Source organism: Mustela lutreola, chromosome 2 (genome assembly GCF_030435805.1).
Source record: "Mustela lutreola isolate mMusLut2 chromosome 2, mMusLut2.pri, whole genome shotgun sequence".
Lineage (NCBI taxonomy): Eukaryota > Metazoa > Chordata > Mammalia > Carnivora > Mustelidae > Mustela > Mustela lutreola.
Window position 1 is genome coordinate 89905536 of NC_081291.1, and position 22717 is coordinate 89928252.

A 22717-nucleotide genomic window follows, 5' to 3' on the forward strand; every position below is an offset into this window, starting at 1 on the left:
GTTTTTCTAATGATGGTTGCTTTTCCCCCAGCATTGAGGCAATAACATATTCACTAAAATAAGAGTCTCATTTTTCATCAAAGAGAAATATTCGACATATTTTTACAGTGCTGCTTCTCCTTCTGAGCCTTATTTTTTCCCCTTTTCTAATCTGGCATGCGAAAAATTAAGAGTTGGTAGCAAGATAATAGGGAAATGAAAACTAAGCAACTCTTCGTTTGTCAAATATTTTCTTTTCTTCATGTGAAACATGCATTATATTGTAAACAATCTTTCCTGTTAAACAAGTGCTACAAGAACTTTATCAGTTTAAGGTAAAATTGTGATCAATAAACTATAAAAGTAATAATTGGACATATTGCAGGAAATCGCTTTAATTATTATAACCTCATAAGCTGGCAAGCAAATGTGCATTAATATGGTTTTATAGGTTTTTAAAATTTATAAAAATACATGGACTCTATTTCTAGGAGTAAAACAGTCTTTCTCCCCACAGAGGAGATCCAGTATACATGAAATATTTTCCTAAATATGTGTTTCTGCTTTTAAAAAAATGTAATGGTCGATAAATATCTACTCCAAATTTATATATGTTCTTCAAAAGCATCACTTTCTCTACGTATCATGGATTTTAAGCTGATGGACTATCAGCTTTGCTCACAAATGCCTGTTTGTCAGTGTTATCAGGAGATAATCACAGCTTCCGTTTCATTGAGTTTTTATCAAGTGCCCGGCACCATACTGCACACCTCATGCTTGTTACTGCAAGTTTTCAATGAGGAAACTAGAGCTAGGGGTGTAACTGACATGGCACAAGGGCTCAGCTAGTGGGGGGTGGAGCAGGGACCCTCACCGACCCCTGATCCTTGCCTCGCCTGCCAGCAGCAGATGACTGATGTTTCCCCTAGTCCCTTTGTTTTTAACATATAACTTTAACTCCTCCTGGTACATTCATAAATTAGAGAAGGGGTCAGTGGAGTCACAGGGAATTGCTTTTCTTTTGCTCCTCTCAGTTCTACATGTGTTTGTAAATAGCCAGCCCTTTGAAACACATTGTGTTGTTCCAAGCAGGATGAATACTTCAGACTCTTTTCCTTCTGTGCTCTCTATATAACAGTTCAAAAGGAGATAGTCATCTTTAAGTGAGGGTAAGTTTAGTTAAGGGATCAATCTAGAAAGTACTATTTGTAATGACCTTTGTTGGATGAGTTTGATATCCCCAGGCTGAGAACAAGGAAAACTGCCATGTACCATATTGTAGTGAATTATTCCTATAGTATCTTACAGTTAGTTGTACTTAGTGTGTGTTAACATTTAAATTTTTGTATATTAGCACACAAAGTGAGCTTAAAATACTGAAATACTACAATTCAGAGAAGGGATGCGGGGGCGGGAGGTGATATGCTGATCTATGATCTCCATATAGAGGAGAACAGAGGGGAGGTAGCCACCATCAGAAGTCATACTCCATAAGGGAGAGGGGGGTTTTTGTTGTTGTTGTTGTTGTTGTTTTACCTGCAGTTACATTTTCTTTTGCTCCTAGAAAGGAGCGGCTTTCTAGCATGTAACAGAGACCTTAGAAGTGTAGAACTTAAATTGCAGTGGAGAGGTTAAATAGGTTTCAGTCACTTTTATCCCTTACAGCGATCGCTGTCTTTTAAGTACTGTTTAAAAACTGATTTGTCATCATGCCAAATTAACAAAAGCATTTTTGGAAATTCAGAAACACAGCATGGGTTGGGTTGGGTTTGGTTTTCCCATATACTTCCTTCTAGAATGCTTGTTTCTGCTTCTGGAAGTCATTTTGTCCACAAGGCTTTAAGATGCCTCCCAAAAATCCAGCCTGTCTGTGCCATGGGTGGGATTTTCAACATTCTCTTTATATTGAAATAAAATAAAATATTGAAGAGAAAGCTTTAAGAAAAGCTCTAAAGGCTTGTTAACAGAAGAATTTGGTGACTGGACTGGTATTTAGCTGCAAGCTTATAGAAGATGTATCTCGAGTCCATCTGGGTTGGTCTAGGAGAGGCATGATCAACTCAGGGTGAACTGAATCTGTAATTTCTGTATCTTCATGTATAATTATATAGACTTCCCACATCATGGAACAAAATTGGTATTTCTCTGTACACAGACCAATGTCAGTTACGATCACCATTTTGTTGTCTTTCTTCCAAAGAAAAATTCACCAAAACAAGAGGTTTGTTTTTGTTTTTGTTTTTAGTGCACATTGGTTTGGAAAAGCTTCTAATAGTCAAAATCCTATCTGTGTAAAAATGGATTTAAAATAATTAGTAATCGTTCCAGTCTGTGCAAAGACATACTATTAAAACTGTTGATATCCCTGTCCTACATGATGAAAAATTACAGCTATTATGGAGTCTGGTCTCTCTTACATTACATTGTTTTATTTATGTAGAATTCCACTGGCTCATATTTTAGAGGATATTCCAGATTTTTCAAAATTAAAAATCAGAACTGTTACACTTCTATGAAAATTTTATTAGGATAAAAATCCCTTTAAGTAAGAAAAGCAAGTATCTCTTTACTTTTAAAATATTTCATTGTGTTAAGGTAGAATTACACTCATTTAATCTCATGCCCCTAAGGAAACCATTGTTATCATTTTGTACATAGCTGCGTGAATGGACATTGTTAAAAAATTCTTGACTTCTTAAAACCCTATTCAGAAAACTTAGGTAAAAGAAGAATTATAGGCAAATGAAGAGCTGTTAGGACTGAATCTTAACGTATCAAAGTATATCTGCCCTTTTATTGTTCATGTCTATACATGTTGTTCTTACAGTCATGCATTGGTTTATGTACATGTCAGACATTTAGTTCTATGCTGTCTATTACAGTAGCCACAAGCCACATGTGGCTGTGGAGCACTTGAAGTATGGCTGATCCAAAGTGAAACGTGCTGTAGGTGTAATATATACAGTGGATTTCAAAGACTGTACAAAAGGAAGAATGTAAAATATCTCAAGGAATTTTATATTGATTACCTGTTACAGTGATAAATTTTAGATATACTGAGTCAACATATTATATTTAATTAAACTTGTTTCTATTTTTTTAATGTGCTCGCTAGAAAATTTTAAATCACATTTAAAGCTTGCATTTGTGACCCATGACATATTTCGGTTGGACAGTGCTAGTCTAGATCATCTCTATGTGTACATAGTTAAGTTTTAGTAATAGCATCATCTTCTCAGAAAATCCTATTGAATAACTTTCAACTGTAACCCCTGATTTTATTTTCTTACATTTCAAATGCTGTTTTTCCAACATCATCTTTTGACTGTTTTTTTTTTTTTTAATCCCAATACAGCGATACTTTAAACTGCCTCTCCCTTTGATACTAGTAAGTCTCCTAGGAATTTAAATCGGCCTCTGTGAAAGCAATACTTGAGCCTCATTCATATGTTCAAGTTAGATCATTGTTCCTAATAATGGGTTTAAGTGCTTAGATAGATCAGCACTTCGTGTCTTGAATTGCTTGTCATTTCTGTATAAAGATGTTTCAAGAAATTGCTCCATGCAATCCCTTATTTCATTGTTTTCTAGCAAAAAGTAACAATCTTTTATTAGTTTGTTGGGAATCTGAAGAAAAGCCTTTTAAATATTAGCAAAAGCAAAATGTATTTCCAGGTAGTGAGAATAAAGAGCAAAATTAGTCACGAATGATAGTCCTGCGGAAGTTAATTTTTTAAATAAATCATGAATGTGCTGGCAAACTGCCAGTGGCTTTCACCTCTATTTTATTTTCCCATTCTACTCGGGTCCAGGTTGTCATCAGCTACCACGAGGAAACCCGTGTAATTCCTAGAGAGAGAAAAGTTGCACTGTTAGACTTAATAGTACGGTAGTCATGGAAGCATCGGTTATCTTCATCAAGGCCATTCAGATTTGATTATTGTAGAAATGTGTTGAATACCAAACCAGAGGAGTAGTAGCTGGAGCTAAATCAAGGGATTGTCATTTTTGTCAGATGATTAGGGCTGACTTGGAAGAGATATGAAAGGGTTGAGCTGTGTAAATATTCTCTTTTCAGCAGAAAAAGAAAAGGTCCATCATGGCCATTAAGATGCAGCTTGTTAGCTTGATGAATTTCAAACTATTTAACCTTAGCAATTATATACCCCCTACATACATACAAGTATATCAGTGCCTTGGGATTATTATGGCTCCAAGGATTGATATCAAAGCATATTGGTAATTTTCTATGAAGATAAAATGCAGCCTTTCTATGTCTAGATAGATCTCTCAAAGAACAGGGCATGCTCTAATTCAAAATCCTAGTTAGTTATTAATTTGAATTATAAGTTCAGGTAAACACTGGAACACATTTATTTATAAGTTTTGTAAAACTTTTTAATGAAAAATGTATATAGTTTAACATTTTTAGAGATGTATTCATTTAAGCTGTGTATTAACATACTTTTATGAAGTAGAATTGGCTTAATTTTTATTTGCCTATGAGGCACTTGACACATTTAAATAGTAGACACAGTAAGTGATAATAACATATTAGATAGAGACCCTGACCTCATGATCTCAGGACATTTCTACAATGTTTATGAATAAGTATCAAATGCAAGAAAGGCCATCATATTGCTGTTTTTATGTGCGTTGGTCAGTTTGCTTTTGCATTTGATGGCACCCTGCTAATATTTTCACTACGTGGGTACTGATTAAACTCGTATATAAGAATAGATGACATAGAAATTTCTAACTTTTTAAAAGAACTACTCAATTCTAAAATAACAGATTCATTTTTGGAGAAGGACTCGGTGTGCCATCTAGTGGGCATATTTGGCATTCTGGTTATCCAAAACCAACGGATTTTTACTCTCCTTCCAAAACGCAGCTTTCTTAACACTTCGTATCTCTCAGGCCTTAAGAGTAGACTGTGCTTGTGTTACATCTGGTGTAATTTTTCAGTTTTGTTAGAATTTGATTTTACTGTATTTTGGAAAGTCATATTAAAAGTAATCAAAATTATCAGAAATAAATCACTTATCTTGAGCACTTGGAAATGTGAATTTATATAGAATATAGAATTATATTATAGAATTATATAGAATATAGAATTATATCCTATATTCTATATAGAATATAGAATTATATCCTATATTCTATATAGAATATAGAATTATGTCCTATATTCTATATAGAATATAGAATATACACTTATCTTAAGCACTTGGAAATGTGAATTTATATAGAATATAGAATTGTTGAATCATTATATTGTACACCTGAAACTAATACAACACTCTGTAGTATTAAGTGTACTTGGGGAAAAAAATCTAATGACAGGAATAAATATGTAAACTTTGAGACAGGTAAAAGTAAAAGATAAAAAATAATTTCATTGTTTAATCAGGACTAAAATCATTTAAGGTAAAACTTCAACTATGAAAGCAAAACCCAAGCACACTAATTATTGAACTTCATTATTATATGTATTTTTTCTGAAAGAATATAAAAACAATTGTTTTTGTCCTTGTATGTGTTAATGTGTAATTTAAATAGCTTTTTACATTAAAATTTTTCTTTTCTATAGAGAAATCCAAGACCAGTGACTTACCAATTCCATCCAAATTTAGATTATTACAAAGCACGTGGAGCAGACCTCATGAATAAAAGCCGGTAAGTCCTCTTTCTTGAATGATGAAAGTTATGAGCCACAAAGATGTTCTCTGAGATGGTCAGGAATTTTTACACATTTGCTGACAATAAATTTATAGATTTTAGCATATCGGTGGTTAATGCATGCAGTGACATCTCTACTAAATAAAATATCTGAGTTTTTTTTAAGGCATGAGAAAATGTATACATTGCTGTCAGTGGTAAGAAGAAAAATAGTAGAGTATTTGTTATAATTTGAAGTTAAACAGCTTCATCTTTCTAACACTAATAAACCTGAATAAATTGTGCCTACTTGTATAATGTCTTTCTAGATCCTTGCTGTTGATTGAAAAGAGGCAGTTCTATAATATATTTTTAAATTATTTCAGTAACAAAATTAAAATTGGGTTTCCCAACTGTCTTTAGAACTACACAATAAGCTTATAAATGCATCTTGTGTGTGCATTTGTGATTATATACATAGAAACTTTAAGGGTCACTGTAGGAATAAAAAAACATTAAAATTCTACTTTTAAAAGAAATTAACATTGGCATAAGGGGTTGATGAGCAGTTTTGTTCTTTCATAATACTGTACTCAGATGTCTCAAGAGTTAACTTGTCAAACCAGAACCATCTCAAATTAGAATGTAATTTCAAAGTTTACACTGGAAGACTAAAATGTTAGTAATGATAAATGCTGCCAAGTTGTCCGAATTTTTTTTCCTTAAGCATTTTGCCTGTATGCTAGCTTTTCTTAAGTAGGATTCCAGCAGCCTAAATATACATTTATGGAGTACGCACATTCTATGTGTTCTTCTCTTACTTGGAGAGTTAGAAAGAAGACATAATTCTTGCCACATAGAAACTCATAGTCTGGAGGGTGAGAAGTTTACAAGAAAGTGGCTAAATTTAAACCTTGTGTCTTGAACCCTGTTTTAGTGTAATATTATTTTTAAGTGACCGATCCTTGATGGAAATCCATCACATTTTTATGGGCTGTGTCGTTGTGACACCAGCTCTATGGCCAATGAGGCTTCTCTGAAGCTCTTCGGTTTGTTCATTTTATCAGATTCTTGTTTCACTAATGAAAGGATCTTCTCCTTAGTCATTTTGTTCATTTAATTGAACAAATTTTTATTGCATGCACGATTTTCTTCGCTGAGTGAACAAACAGACAAAACTCCTGCCCTCAGGAATCTTACAGTGTAGACACTTGTATTTCTATTCTACCCTATCATGTCAAATATTTAGTTTAAGTATGTTTAAAAGAACACAGTATTTTTAGGTACTTTCTTTATACGAGATCTTTCTAGCTAGAATCCCTTCTTTGCTTTGCTACTCTCCCCAACCCCACCACCATTTTAGTTTTCACGTAACAGCCAAATAACTCTCAGTTGACAACAGAGTCTGTCACACCCCAACATAAATGCCTCCAAAGTCTACTTGTAGTGTTGACATGTTCTTCCTCGGTCCATTCTTTATCTCTGTGACCTTCACTCCTTCCACTGTCCCCTTCTCTTAACTTATGCTTGCACTTGCTCTTCCCTGTTCCTGGAGCAGCCTTCTTTCCCTCTTTTCTTTCTTCTGCATGATTTAGAGCTCACCCAATGGTCACCTCACAGAGGCCCCCCAGACCTCCCTCTTGTTTTTTTTCTCTTCTACTCACTCTCTACCTCGTTGCCTAGTCTTACTTTCATAGTGCTCATTACTCACTAAAGTTACAGACTTCCTTTATGTGTGTCATCTGACTCCCCAATTTTCCCACCAAAATCTAAGCCTTTGACAGCTGGCACGTTGTCTTACCACTTGAGAGCACTGAGGATAATGGCTGGCATGGGGAAGTTACTCAACAAAAAAAATGTGTATACATGTTATCTTTTTAGATTTTTCAATGTCTACTTTTTTTTTTTTTTTCAAAAAAGGAAATGGGTTATACCCTTTCCTTTCTACCCTTCATATTTTATCTTTCTTCTACTTAGCCTTCCGTCCTTGCATTTTTCTTCTCAAAACGTTGGTTCTGTTTTAGCAGTTCCTTATATGCTCTTTGAAATTTTTATACATAGTATCATTGTGATGATTGGAAGGAAGGTTTTTCACCAGCTCTGTTGTACTTTCAGACTGAACCAAATGAAAGGTATATGTGAAGAACTGAACCGAATTGAACCAAATGAAAGGTATATGTGAAGAGCACATCACAGACCAGTGAGAGAGTTAGTAAATGATGTTGGGAAACCTGACAAATCTTTTGAAAGAATATCAACTTGTAACATTATCATACACCAAAACGAATTCCAACTGAATCAAAGTACACTCAAGCAAAAGTAGAAATAAAATGCAGGTGTCTGTCTGATCTCTGGTTATTAGAAGACTTTTTAACCTTAAAAAGAGTGGGAAAAATCACGAAGTGAATGGTACATTTTACTACACAACTATTTTTAAGTAGATATGTCAAAAATAAAATAAGCTGATTCAAAAAGCAATTTTTTTCCAGTTGGAAAATTGGAGAAATTTATGTAGTGTAAGTAACTGATAAACTACTATCATTAATGTATACAGATCTTACGCAGTTCAGTAAGAAACATGAGATCCTATCTCATTGGTCATTCCATCTCATGCCATGCTCTGTTGGACCCTCGTTTTCTGCTTATAAATTTTAGAACACCCCCCAGAATTCCTTTCTTCACTGTACTCATTCCCTAGATGATCTCAGTCCAGGTTCATGGCTTTAAATACCATTTATGACTGAAGGGTCCTTAATTTACATCTTTAGTAAGACCTCTTCCTTTGAACTCCAGATTCTTGTGTTCTACTATTTACTCAGTATTTCCTCTGGGTTGTCTCACATGTATCTTGAATACTTTCCAAACTAGACTCTTGATTGTACCTCCTCAAACTGTTTTTCCCCTTTGTTTCGCTATTACAGTAAATAGCCAATCCAGTTGATCAAACCTTAGAATTGCCCTTGAATTGTTCTCTCTTACATCACACATCAAGACCATCAGCAAATCCTCTTCAAAATATATCCTGAAAGAAATCACCTTTCCCTCTATACTCCCAATACCAAGTCACTAGTGTAGTCTCTTAACTGGTCTTTTTACTTTCTCACTTCTTTATAGACCTTTTCCACATAGCAGCCAGATATATGTAAGTCAGATCCTATCACTCTACTACCCAGAACCATTCCATTAATGACCTGCAGGGTAAGCCCTACGTGATCTGGCCTCCAGTCTTTCCAACCCCATTTGCTACCACCATTCTTCCTCTTTCTCACTGAACTCCAGCCATACTGGCCTGCTTACTATTCCTCAAGCAAACAAACATGTTCCCACTTCCGGAGCTTTGAGCTTGCTTTGTGCTCTGAGCCTGGATTCTTCCTTAAGGATCCACATGGCACATTACTCTGTGTTCAAATATCATCTCTTCAGAGAACCTCTCTTTGACTACCCTATCTAAAATAATGGACCCTTTTACTCTGTCTCTTTACTTTGTTATTGTTTTCGTTTTTGTGTTTTATAGCAATTCTTATTACCTGAAATGGTTAAAAAAAATGATTGGGGGTTTTTTATTGTTTTTATTGTTTGTTTCTTGCACTGAAATGTAAACTGTACATTTTGTCTTGTTAACTGCTATACCCCAGCACCTAACATAGTGTCTAGAATATAGTAGGCACTACTAAAAGAATTTCAAACAGCAAATAAACATTTAAAAGGCTAATCAAACTCATAATTAGTCATAGAAATGCAAATTAAAATACCAATGAAGTATCATTTTCACCTTTCGTATTAGAAAATTAAAAATAAATGAGCCAGAGATGAATTAGTCCCAGAGATCTATTGTATAGTGCCCATAGGTAATAATAAATTAATTAATATATGTTAAAAATTTGCTAAGAGGGTAGATCTTATTTTAAGTGTTTTTAACACAAAAAGTAAAGCAATGAGCAATAATAGTAAAGAGGGAGAGTGAAAACTTGGAGGTGATATGTTAATGGCATAGATGGTGGTGATGGTTTTACATGTGTTTACTTATCTCCATACTCATCAAGTTGTACACATTAAATATGTACAGCTGTTTGTATGTCAGTTATACCTCAAGAAAGTGATTTAGAATGAATGAATAAATGAATGAGTGAGTGAGTGAATGAATGAGTAAGCTAGCACTGGTGAAGGTACATGAATACCAGTAGTCACCAATTGAAGTATAATTTAAGACAAACTTGATAATCTTTTTTTTTTTTTTTTAAGATTTTATTTACTTATTTGAGAGGGAGAGCACAAGCAGGAAGGAAGTATAGAGGGAGAAGCAGACTCCCCACTGAGCAGGGAGCCTGTTGTGGTGCTCTATCCCAGGACCCCAGATCATGACCTGAGCAGAAGGCAGATACCTAAACGACTGAGCCACCCAGGTGCCCCAAACTTGATAATCTTGCCAAAGAATTCTTCCAGTTCTTTTTAACCACCAGATAATTCCCTGGAGGTTTGCTTATCCATGATCAAAAACGACTGTAGCTGAGAAACCACTGGCAAGGTCCCCATTTCCTTATTTAAGACCCAAAATCTTATCTGGGTCTTTTATCAGACTTTTATCTGGCTGAGCCATTCAGCCATAAGTAACCTTGCAACTACTTTCTTAGCTTTTTAGAGGCTCTTAAAGGGTTAATGCCTTGGGGCTGTCATGAAGCAGCAAGAGAGGAAGTAGGAATGATGGGGGGGGGGGGGGTGTACACATGCAGGAACCCCCAGAAGTGATTAATAAATAGAAAACAGATAGGAGACAGGCAGACACCTGAAAGCAGGGAACTAATACCTGCTTTATCTATGGCAGTGGACTTCTATTTGTGTTGCTTATCCAAATAAGGGGTGAGGATGCAAAGATGACATGTGATTTCATGGATAAGAATATCTCTAGAAATCAAGAAGCCTGATTTCTCGTCTCTGCTTTACCATGGATTGCTATAATTAAGTCTTTAAAAGCAAGTGCCTAGGTATTTTAGTGGTAGATTTTCCATTACGTATGTGGATAATATTCACTGTGCTCTGATTTTACTTACTTGCAAATTTCTTTTTAAAAATGGGAATTGACATTTTCTTATTCATTCAACTTTTAAGCTCAGAATGACAATTTAACACTCAAATCTCGTTCCAATTTTGTCCTTAAATAACCAGAAATTGCTGCTATAAAAAAAAATAAGTACATCTAATTTGTGACCAGCCTTCAGAAGGACCTATCAATTTATTTAGGAATCTGTAACTACTAAAATGCCCAGTTGAGTAGGCATGGAACAGAATTTCATAGTTTTTAAATACTGCAGTTGCTTACATTAAGAGTAGAATCACATACCTTCTTTATTCCAGAATGTTCATGGATTTTCTGTTTTGAAAATGACACAACATGATTTCTCAAAATGTTTAATTCTCTCTGCTCTGCAGAGGGGATGAAATGGTGGCACCCAAGATGGCAGTAGTGCCTCAAGAACACATGTCACTCTATCTAGCGGTGCCTTTCCACAGGCTCCACACTGAAAGCCTTTTAACTTGCTGAAGCAATTTCGTTTCACCAACATTTTAAAGACCGAAGGTACCAAGCTCAGTTCCTGATCTCTCGACTCACCTGATCAACAGGAACATTATCTGTGCTAACTACTCCAGCTTTTCTCTGACCTTCACCGCCATGTCAGAGCATAGTTTAAACAATTCATATCAATGATGAAAGATTCCAGAATTATAATCCTGGTAGGTAGGCCCTCTGCAGAAGGCCCCTTGTCGGGAACCTTGCATGAGATCTAACAGGAAGCCAGTCTCCAGGGTAGGAAGATTCTAATAAGGAGAGTACCCTGAGCTCTTAAGATATATCCCATATTCTTCAGCTGGGCTTCCCATGCCTAGAGAGAGTGATGGCATCCAATCCATTCTTACCCCAGAATGCCTGGTGGCTAATAATTCTGCATCTCTTCATGGGAGCAGGATCTCAGCCCTTCATAGGACTCCTCTCTGGGCCTGGCCTAACTAGAATGTACTGAGAAAGTGCAGAGTCCCAAGAAGCCCAAGGATCCTTCTATCAATCTTGTCCTAGAATATGATGAGCTTCATGAGGACAGGGACCATATCTACCTCATTCACTGCTGTTTCTTCAGTATCTGGCACAGAGAACAAATTCAAATATTAATAAAGTAAATGCTTCGTACCTTCAGTTGTAGAATAACTCACATCGATGTCAGGATCTGCATCTTAGAATCTTCACATTCCTAGCACAGTACCTGGAACTGTTCATACTGGTTAGCAAATATTTAGTTTAATAACTGAACAAACAAATACTGTTTTGAATACCTAAAAGTCATTATAAAATTCCCCTGGACAATTTCCATTTAATATGATCAACAATTTTTTTTTAATTCGGCTTTATTCTATTTACTTATATAATGACTGCAATTGCTCAGAACTATTTTCTTGCTAAAAAATCATAAAGAAATAATTGCTAATAATATTCCCCAAGCCGTGAACCCAAGAAGTCCATGGTTACCAGTATTAGTAGTTCATTGGCTAATGAGAATTTCAGAGGACCCTGATTTCTGTCTAAATGTAACTTTGCAATATTTGTGTGCTCAGATACCTTGTGCTGTGAACACATCCATGTCTGAAAGTGCTCTCTTATATCAGAGAGGGTTGTTAATTCCCAACCAATTTTGGCAAATTGGCAATACTATCTCCTACCTAGTCCAGAGCAGACAGATCTTTCTCCTTTTCTTTTTTAATTTACATGTCCTGTTTTACCCAAACACAGACTGGAAATGTTCCACCTGATGAGTTTTGGCAGTTGTGCATCTCCATGTGACCGCCATCAGAAACGATATACCTGATGTAAACATTTCTTTCACCTGAGAGTTCCCTGGGGTCCCTTCACAGTCAGTTGCAACCTTTCACCCCAAGGCAACCTTCTGATTCCTATTACCAAATGTTGGTTTTACCTTTCCATGGGCTTCACATAAATGGAACCACACAGAGTGCACTCTTGGGCGTCTAGCTTTTTTCACTCAGCATGACGCATTTACAGCCCATCCGTATTGCATGTAGCGATAGTTCCTTCCTTTGGATTATTGAGTCACTTTCCATTATAGAAATATACTACAAGTCGTTTATTCTCTTGTTGAGAGATACTGGGTTAGCTCGAGATTCGGAGTATTAGGAATAAGGCTGCTATGGGCATTCTTGTACAGGTGTTCAGATGTTGTTGTTTGCCGTTGCTGCTGTTGTTCATGGATATATGGTTTTCTTTCTTATAGGTAAATATTTAGAAATTTCGTTGCTCTGTAGGATAGGTGTTTAACTTTATAAGAAACTACCAAACCCTTAAAAGTAACTATACCTTTTTCTACTCCCATCAGGAATATATGAGGGTTCTAGTGGCTTGCATGCTTGTATAATATCTGTAGTTGTGCATCTTTGCCAACATCTGCTATTATCAGTCTTTTTTGTTTTATTCATTCCCAGTTGGTTTGAAAATGGTATCATATTGTGGTTAATTTGCATTTTTCTGGTGACTAGTGATGTTGAGCATCTTTTCATAACTTATCAATGATTTGTATATCTTCTTTTATAAGCTCTTGTTTCAAGTTTTTTACCCATTTTATGGGCTATTTGTATTTTTATTAATTGTAGAAATTCTTTATATATTGTCAGATATATGTACTGCAAATATTATTCCCCAGTGTGTGGCTTGTCTATTCATTTTCTTAATGATGTCTTTTGATCACCAGAAAAGTTTTATTTCAGTAAATTTTATGAATCAGTTTCTTCTTTTATGGCTAGTACATTTTGTTTCCTATCTAAGAAACTTTTGCCTTCCTTAAGTCTCCATTTTTGATGGTCCCCAAGACCTCCCTGAGTTTCAGACTCCCTAGAAGGACTTGTAGCACTCCAGAAAGCTGTTATACTCATGGGTACAGTGTATTATTGCCAAAGGATGCAGATTAAAATCAGGAAAGAAAAAGGGTTGGAGTCTAGGAAAAACCAGGTACACGTTTGCAATTGCCCTGTCCCAGTGCAGTGCTTAAATCTCCCAGGAACAAAGTATTACAACGCATGGTAAGTGTTGCCAGCTAGGGAAACTCACCCAAGCTTTGGTATCCCCCAAAGGGTTTTTATTAGGGGTCAGTCATGTAGGCATAAAAGAACAGTGTGACTAACACTAGCTACTCAGTCACCAGTCCCCTCAGAGGTCAGACTGATATAGAGTGGCACAGGACCCAGGTTGAATAAAAACAGACTTTAACCATAAATCCAGTGTAAGCAGGAACTGTTTGGTGTGGCCCAAGCCCCCAGCTCTACGAAGACAATCTTACCACGCAGGACTTTCCAGGGGCTGGAGGAGATCCCAGTTGTCTGTCAAGGGCCTGTCCAAAACAGCTTTGGAATGCGCGGGATTCCGGCAACCCAGGCCTGCTAAGTTAAGCCTTTACTGTAGAGTCTCAAAGATATTCTGCATTTTTCTAAAAGCTCTGTGGTTCTAGTATTTGTATTAAATCTGTGGTCCACCTCAAATTAATTTTTGTGTTTGGAGTGAGGTAGAGATTAGGTCCTTCTTTTTCTTTGTAGATAGCCAGCTGTTCAGTGCCATCTATTTAGTCTTTCCTTTCCCAAGTGAGTTGAACCGGATCCTTGGTTGAAAGTCAGTTGACCATATGTATGTATGTCTCTTTCTGTGTGTTCTATTCTTTGTCTAATAACCATCATCACTTATTCATGTACTTTAATAGCAAGTCTTGATTTTAAGTAGTCTGAGTCCTCCAGCTTTACTCTTCCTCATTCTTTTGGCTATTCTAAGGCCTTTGCATTCCCATATAAATTTTAGAATAAACTTGTCAATTTTGATAAAAATCCCTGGGATTACATTGAATCTATAGATCAGTTTGGAAAGAACCTATACTGTAATATTACTGAATTTTCTTCTCCATGACCATGGATCACCTCATTTAGTTATGTCTTCCAAATCGCTCAATGTTTCATAGCTTTTCGTATATAGGTCTTATATATTTTTTTTGATTAAGAGAAAAAAAAATTTTTTCTGCATCTAACCCATTCCCTTCTATGCCTGTTTTTTTTTTTTTTTTTTTTTTTTTAGTGTAAGTGTTTCCTTGGACTCTTTCATGAACTCACACATTTCTTTATCTTTACTGACTCCCATTCATCCTGCCTCAAACTCTCAAAAGCTGCTTGTGATTTTAATTATGAAGATATTTAATGATTCTCAAAATGAGGGAAGAGAGGTGAAGAGGACAGAACTCCCCCCAACATGAGGGCATCTCAGAATTATATCCTCTTTCATTCTGATGCATTTCCCTAGGCTAGAGAATCCCTGACCCTCTAAAGACTTTGATATTGTGAATCATGGTTACTGATGGGAGAAATTTATATCCTTCAGATACTCTGGGTCAGGAAGTAAATTAGCTGAAAATGGTAGAATTGAAAATTATAGGAACAGAAACCTCAATATTTATTTCTATAGGTAAATCTTCGGAAGTGTAATGATTTTTATACACTGCAACTAATACGTAATTCCTTATTATTTTTTGTACTAGTTTAACAAATACTATGACTTGTGTTCAGACCCATTTAGGTAGGCCCCACAGTTCAGCTTATATCCAAACACATATTATACCACCCTTTTTATCCCTAGCAAGTACTATACTCCTTTTGCTTCATATCACATTAACAAATATTTACCTGCCACATGCAAAATAATCATAGCCTTTATAGCTGAAAGGAGTAAATGTTACTTATGACTCCTAAGGAATAAGTAATAACAAATGAACTTTTATCATTTTGTTTTAATAAAGATCTGTGAAACCTGGAGTTTCTTGAGATGTGGATAGTTTGTTTTCTAAGATAATAGAAACCTCACAATATGGCAAACATTTAGAATTACATATAGATGTCTGCACTGAAGCAAATTTGCTATTCTCAATTTTAAAGATAAAGAATTAGGAAAGGCTGAAACCAATTCATTTGATAGAACTTGAAGCCTTCGGCTCACAGAATTTCTAAGCAGAAGTATATCATAAATGTTAGCTCAAGTGTTAGAATCATCTTGAAGACTACTATGTTGCAACCCCGTCAACTGTTCTGAATTTCCAAAGAAAATATCAATGACCATAAATATGAAAGAAATAAATATGAATGATAATCCATTGAGGGTAGGTCAATAATGTAGATTTCTAGCAAAATAACAGAGAGGTAAAGGGAATATAGTTTCTATCCAAAAACTGAATCATGTATTTATAATTACTTTTTCCAACTACTCTTTACACTTAAGAAAATAATTTTAAAGTAAGTTCCATGGTTTTATGGTGGGAAAAAAAAAAAGTATAGGTAGAATGAAATGAGAAACTGAAAGAAAAGGGGACTATGATACAAAAAAGGGGAGTGGGAAGAAAAATAGAGGAAAACAGAAGGACGATAAACATGGAGGAAGAAGGAGGGGCAAAGAGAACAGGGTAGAAATGAAAGGTGGAGATAAAGAGGCAGGGCAAACAGGCCCCTAAGTTTGTTCGGTCAACATTCCTTCAGGCCTCTCATTTTGCCCTGTCATTTCAACAGTTTAATGAATGTGATGGCAGAAGCCCTTTGGCACCTGAAGGTCATAAACACTTAGAGCTGGAAAGGGCCTTTCATCTAAGCCTGTCTCTCACCTGGGCGAGGCTGAGGATGCCTGTGTGTCTGAGGGTGATTTTCCCATCTTTTTATACAGTTCCAGAATTGGAGCACTTACTATTTTAAATAGAACATGTTAAACCATTAGAAAGGATTTCTTTTTGAACTGTTTTCTGTAAGTCTTGTAACTCTTTTTGTTTTGTTTTGTTTTTTTAAGATTTATTGTTTGTTTATTTGACGCGCAGAGAGAGAGAAAACAAGCAGGGAGAGCAGCAGAGGCAGAGGGAGAAGACTCCCACTGAGCAGGGAGCCCCGATGTGGGGCTCAATTCCAGGACTGTGAGATATGACATGAGCTGAAGGCAGAGGCTGAACTGACTGAGCCACCCAGGTGGCCCACTCATTTTGTTTTTTAAAGCCATGCCATAAAGGACTGCTTTCCCCCATGGCAACTCTCATGATATTGTAAGACTTGTTTCCCAGCTTTTCTTAAGCCATTCCTCTTTCAGCATAGTTTTAAAAACTCCCCACTATTCTACTCCACTTTATAAACACACATCTCAATTCTGCCAGAAATTAATGCCTCACCAAACGCTGTCTGCTGTAGCTATACAGTTAGCTTCTGTAATGTAGGCTCTCACCTAGTATTTCTAGTCATATGTTTATTTACTATTAACAGTGATACATATTTTCTATATACAGGTACCGTATTTACTTTTGAAGGGAAATTTCACAGGGTACAGAATTCTAGGTTGGTGGGTTTTTTCTCTGAATATTTAAATATTCCACTTTCTTCTTGCATGCATGGTTTCTAAGAAGGTGGTTATCTTTACTCTTGCATAGGTAAGATTTTTTTTTTCTTCTGGTTTCTTCCAGGATTTATGTCTTAATCTGTGATTTCCTTAAGTTTAAAAATGATATGATGAAGTATACTTGGGGGGCACTTACCCTGCCTGGGTTCTCTGAGCTTTCTCGGTGTGTGGTTTGGTGTCTGGCACTAATTTGGGGAGATTCTCAATTGTAATTATTTCAAATATTACTTTCTCTCCCTCTTCTCCTCTGGTAGTCCTAGTATGCATACGCTACATCTTTTATAATTGTCCCACCATTCTTGGATAGTCTGTTCTAGTATTTTTCTGTCATTTTTGTGTTTGCTTTTCAGTTTGGGGAATGTCTGTTAAAAAATCCTCAACCTCAGAAGTTTGGATAGTCTCTTTCCTCAGCTGTAGATTGTCTGCTAATAAGCCTAGCAAAGACACTCTTCATTTCTGTTATACAGTACTTTTTATCTCCATTATTTCTTTTCTTTTTCTTTCTCAGAACTTTCTTTTCTCTGCTTACATTTCCCATCTGTTCATGCATGCTGTCTACTTATCTATTAGAGCCCTCGCATTTTAATCACAGTTGTTTTAAATTCCCAGTCTGGTAATCCAGCATCCCTGCTATATCTGAGTCTGGTTCTGATGCTTGCTCTGTTGCTTCAAACTGTGTCTTTTTATTTTCTTTAATAAGTCTTGTGATTTTTTTTTTTTCTGATAGTTGGATATGATGTAGTGGGTTAAAGGAACTGCTGTGAGTAGACTTACAGTGATACAGGGATAAGGTGTGTGAGGAGAGGAAGCATTGTGTAGTCCCGTGAATAGGTCTCAACCTTTCATGAGCCAGCACCTTCATACTATGAACATCACACACGCCTCTTATCCACCCTCCTCAACTTAGGTGGGACAGGGTGGCTAGAGGGGTTTGGGGTTGGGTGTTTCCCTTCCCTCAGGTCAGTTAGGCTCTGACAAAACCTCAGCAGGTTAGACTTTGGTTACATAGTTTCTCCTGAGGGCAGATAATGTTAAGAAAAACAGGACACTCAGGTGTATTTCAAAATGGTTCCTTTCCATTCCACCTGTTGTACGCACAGTTTTTCTCTCATTTTCACCACGACACTCTGGTAGAGCTCCAAGAAGTAAAAATCAGAAGTGTGGGCGGCCCCCTGTATGACCAGGCCCCTTGGAGTTTTTAATCTGTCCAGCTGATTCACTCTCAGCCCCTAATAACTGGGCAGTTGCACTTCACATTTCCCTACTCCAGCTCTGCTTCCTGTGGGTATCTGCTCTAGTCAAGCCTGATTCTCTGTGGTCATCTGCCAGTCTGTCTGATCTGGGGACAGCAGTTTGCCCTATGACCTCACTTCTCTTATGGATCTAAGAAAAATTTGTTTTTGCTTTGTTTTGTTTTCTTTCAATTTGTTCAACTTTTTTCTGGTTGTTAGGAAAGAGCAGAAACTTCCAAGCTTCTTACATGCCAGACTGGAAACTAAAAGTTCATTCATTTAGTATTAGTGCAAGTTAAGAATCTTACTTTTCTATAGCAGCTTTCCTCTGGGCTTGTATTAGCCTTATAGACCAAACTAAGACACTAATGTTTGGGAGTCTGTCTGTTTTTTAATATGAACTCATGTTAATCCACCTCTCTATTCTGTGTGTAATGCACAGTTATAAAAAGGTTTAACCTAAGTGCTAAGATTTTATTTCTCTTTGTTAGATTTTATCTGCTTAATTCATTTCTTGTGCTAGCCTGTTGGGAGTATTTTAAATTTTGATTCTTTTATCTGATAGATTGGGTATCTCGAATTGAATAGGAGCATGTTTCCTTTCCTCGAGTCACAAAATTAGAGAATTCTCTATCTAAGAGGTACCCAAAATATCATATAATTCAGCTTCTTTGTTTAAAGATAAGGAAACTTAGTCCAGAGAATAGCTATGCAACTTTCCCCACCTGTGCAGCTCACTGATGAAAGGAAGATTATGACCTTAAAAAATGGACTGTGAGCAGAGCAGGTCTGTGAACCAAGTGTGAAGATAGTTGTCATCACCAGAAGTCCTTGGTGGGTGCTAGAACATTCAGCAGTAAACCTGAGGTACAGCTCCCCACCTATAACTGAGCACACATTTATCCTCCATTAGATCCCACTGGCACTGACATAACTTGATAAATCTAACAGACTTTAATACTTCAGATAAGAAATAAAGTTGCCTTAGAATGACTTGTTTTTAGTGAACCATATGGCTACTTATAATAAACTACAACCATTTCTAAGTAATTAGTAAAAAAAATGTGAATAAGCCAGTCTGTTTTCCAGTTGGTGGTTGCTACAATCCTTTTGAAAAATTAGAACATTCTCCCCCACTTCCATTCTTCTGATATTTCTGTTTTTATTCAATAAAACAAAGTGGGTGTTACATTTAAACATAAACAAAACCAACCATCTGAAACTTTAAAATGTACCTAAGTAATAATTGAGCCAATGGACTATTTAGAAAATGTGTGGGGAAAACTTTGATGCTATTGCTATAATCAGAGGCAAATATATAGCTTTAAACTCTTATTTTGGGAAAGAGAGGGAATGAATAAGTGAATGAGTGGATGAATGAACAAATAAACCGAGCATTCAACCTTGGGGAACACAAGAAAGGAAATAACAAGGAAAATATAAATTAGAGTATAGAGAAAAATAAGTACAGATAAATTGAAAACTCTTTGACAAAAATATAAACAAGCATGTAACAAAATTTTATCACAGAAGGAGTGAGATAAACAAATATCAGACACTTAATATCAGACCTAAAAAATAAATCCTTAGATAGAAAAGAAAAAGCCTGGGATTGTGCCAAAGTTTGGATAACAGGAAAGGAAAATCCCCACTGTTGTGGAGAGTTTTACAGAGGTGATCATGTGATAATGATTTTAGTTCGGGCTTTTTGTTTTTGTTTTTGTTTTTTTTAAGCTTTAAAAAAATTTTAGAAGTTGAATGAAAACAGCCCATGACTCTGGCAGTTAAGAAGGCATTGGAAACACTAGAAGCTCTTTCAGTAGAGTATGCATTAGAAAGCCAGGCTACCAGAGCTCAAGTGGGTAGGAAGAGGCAATAAGAGCCACCCATTTTTAGAATTTTAGAAACTGATCCAAAGGGGCCCAACAGTGAAGCCAGGTTGGGTTTTGATACAGGTGTTTTAAGGAATCTTGAATCTTAAGAAAAATGCCCCATTGTTACTCTTTTAACCTGCTAAATGAGTTTGTGCCAACAGTAGGGTGTTGACAACAATTTCAGAACAGTCCCTCCCATATGGTACTATTTTGTTAATTTAATAATAGTATTTATTAGACAGTAATAATAAAAGAATTTGATTATACAAAACCAGTTACTCATTAGATTTGCTTAATGTCTTAACTCCAGAGTTCTCTTACTATTTATTTCAACACTGTTGACACATTGCACTCCATTGTTAGTCCAACCCAGTACTCGATGTCCATCAAGTCTCTGACAACTGCATTAATTTTCATCAATTTAACACACATGACTTAATAGTGTACATCACAGCCAGTAATAATCATCGCAAATTGATAAGGACTTCTTGTAAAGAATGCTGCTACTGATATTTAAGATCCTTTGGCCAAAAAATTGTCATCCTGCAAAACAAACATACTGTGGATACGGTGCTTTACCTAGAAGTCTATGGTTTACAGCTGTTTATATCTGAAAGATGTAGCATCACCTTCAATAGTTGTTTTGAAAAGAAAATGTTCTTCTGGAAGCAGTGGGTATTGGATGAGGGGAAAAGTTGGTTGAAAACAAAAAGTATTCAAAAAAGGAAAACAGTGTTCATCCCCTTTTAAGAGCTATTTGGATGAAAACTTGCGCGGCATGAGCTTGATCTATATGTTTTTTGCGGTTATTAGTAGTAATGAAGATGCATTAACCATATTCTCTTGATAATGCTCTAGCAGTTTCTTAGTACTTTTATCAACATATAAATTTTACAACTGGCAGTGTGGGAATTTGACTAGTACATTTTTGCTTATAAAAAAGGGTAACAACATTATAACTTCTTCATATCTGTGAATTATGAATTTTGACTTGCAAACAAGCAAAACTAAAATGCAGTAGAACTTCAGTGTCATGATAGCTCTTCTTCCTACTGCCATGCACAAGAAATGGGAATGTGTGCAAGCCACTGAATAGAGAATACAGTGCCAGAGGTGAATGCCTTACTTAATCCACCATTTATGAGTTCTTTTCATTTCATTCTTTCTTTTTTCAATAAACGTGGATTGAGTGTCTTCTCTGTGGCAAGCTGTAGTGTCTGTAAATTGAGAATGCTGTACTTCATTAGGAAGCAGCTGGAAACTGGAAGTAAGTGGTGCATAATCACTATATATCCTTATCTCCATTAAGAAATGTTATTTTCAATAATTTTTGGAAGGGCATTTAAAATTCTTTAAAAATAAAACCCGGTGCAAAAAGAATCATTTGAAAAATGATTTTTTTCACATTTCATTGAGTTGTAAATGAATAGATCTTTCCCTCATAAAGCTGAATTCCAGGTTTTAAATTTGATTTGTCCTATCTCTAAAGTAATGTAAGTCTCCAATACCTAGCCCATAATATTAGCTAGTACCATTATAGAAAAACTTTATGAAAGGAAGAAGCACAGTGTTCTTTTTATTATAGAACTATGGATCAGTTCTGTCTTCAAGCTATATCTAGCAGTGCCAAGGATACAGCTGTTATATAAAATGTAGGAGAATTACTACATAAGAGCTGCCAGGTAGATCTGAGAGAAGGAAATGATAGTAAAATTCGAGTTAACTCCAATTAAGTAAATGCATCCCTCAAAGTTGATTTTCATTTTTCTACTTATCTGGAAAAAAAAAAAAAAAGCAAAATGAGAGAAAATTAGCTTCTATTAATGATTGGGGTAATAAAAATACAAACATTGGTATTGTCCTGGAATTGGACTACCTCCTTCAACTAAAATAATTTATAATTGTAACTGGTCTTCAAGATAATATCCCTGAGATACTTCAAGATTATTAATCATCTGGGAGGAAGTCATTCAGGAGTTATTCCGTTAACAAATGTTTACTTGGTGTCCTCTGTTTGCTGGAGAGTTGGAACACAGATGCTGGCAAACCATGGCAGCCAAGTGAGGAAGTGTGAGCGGAGGGCTGCCCCACTGAGGGCAGGATAAAATAAGAGTGACCTATCAGCTGTGCAGCATAGAGATAATTAGGGATGGGGAAGGAGAGGTTTCTGAACAATGGCCAGGAGGCCACAACCAGATTGTAGTAGGCTTAGGACCAAAGAAGCAGAAGTAGCATGTAAGACGGCTTTTTGAAAAAATACATTGTGAGGAGGAGGAAAAGTGGGAACAGTAAGTAGAAAGGAGGTTCAAGGGGTCAAGGATAAGTTCAAGCGGGTGTGTGCAAATGTGTGCGTGCACAAGCTCACAGTCACACATACACACACACACCATGGTTGTATGTTAATGGGAATGACACATAAGGAGAACATGATGATTCAAGAGAGGGAAGTGCAGGGGCAACAATTTTGAAAGATCAGAGGATGGGATCCAGACCACAAATAGAGAAGCTGGCCATGG

The 22717-nt window shown here is 36.1% G+C and overlaps 1 protein-coding gene across 8 annotated transcripts in view; it reads left to right on the forward strand.

The window, feature by feature from the left end:
- The window catches only part of TBC1D5 (TBC1 domain family member 5), a 564199-nt gene that overhangs the window by 469031 nt on the left and 72451 nt on the right, over nucleotides 1-22717 (forward strand). For all 8 annotated transcript variants that reach the window (XM_059162522.1, XM_059162530.1, XM_059162525.1 and 5 more), the window contains one exon: nucleotides 5573-5658. In XM_059162522.1, the coding sequence (XP_059018505.1) occupies nucleotides 5573-5658 (86 nt within the window). The remainder of the gene's footprint in view (nucleotides 1-5572; nucleotides 5659-22717) is intronic.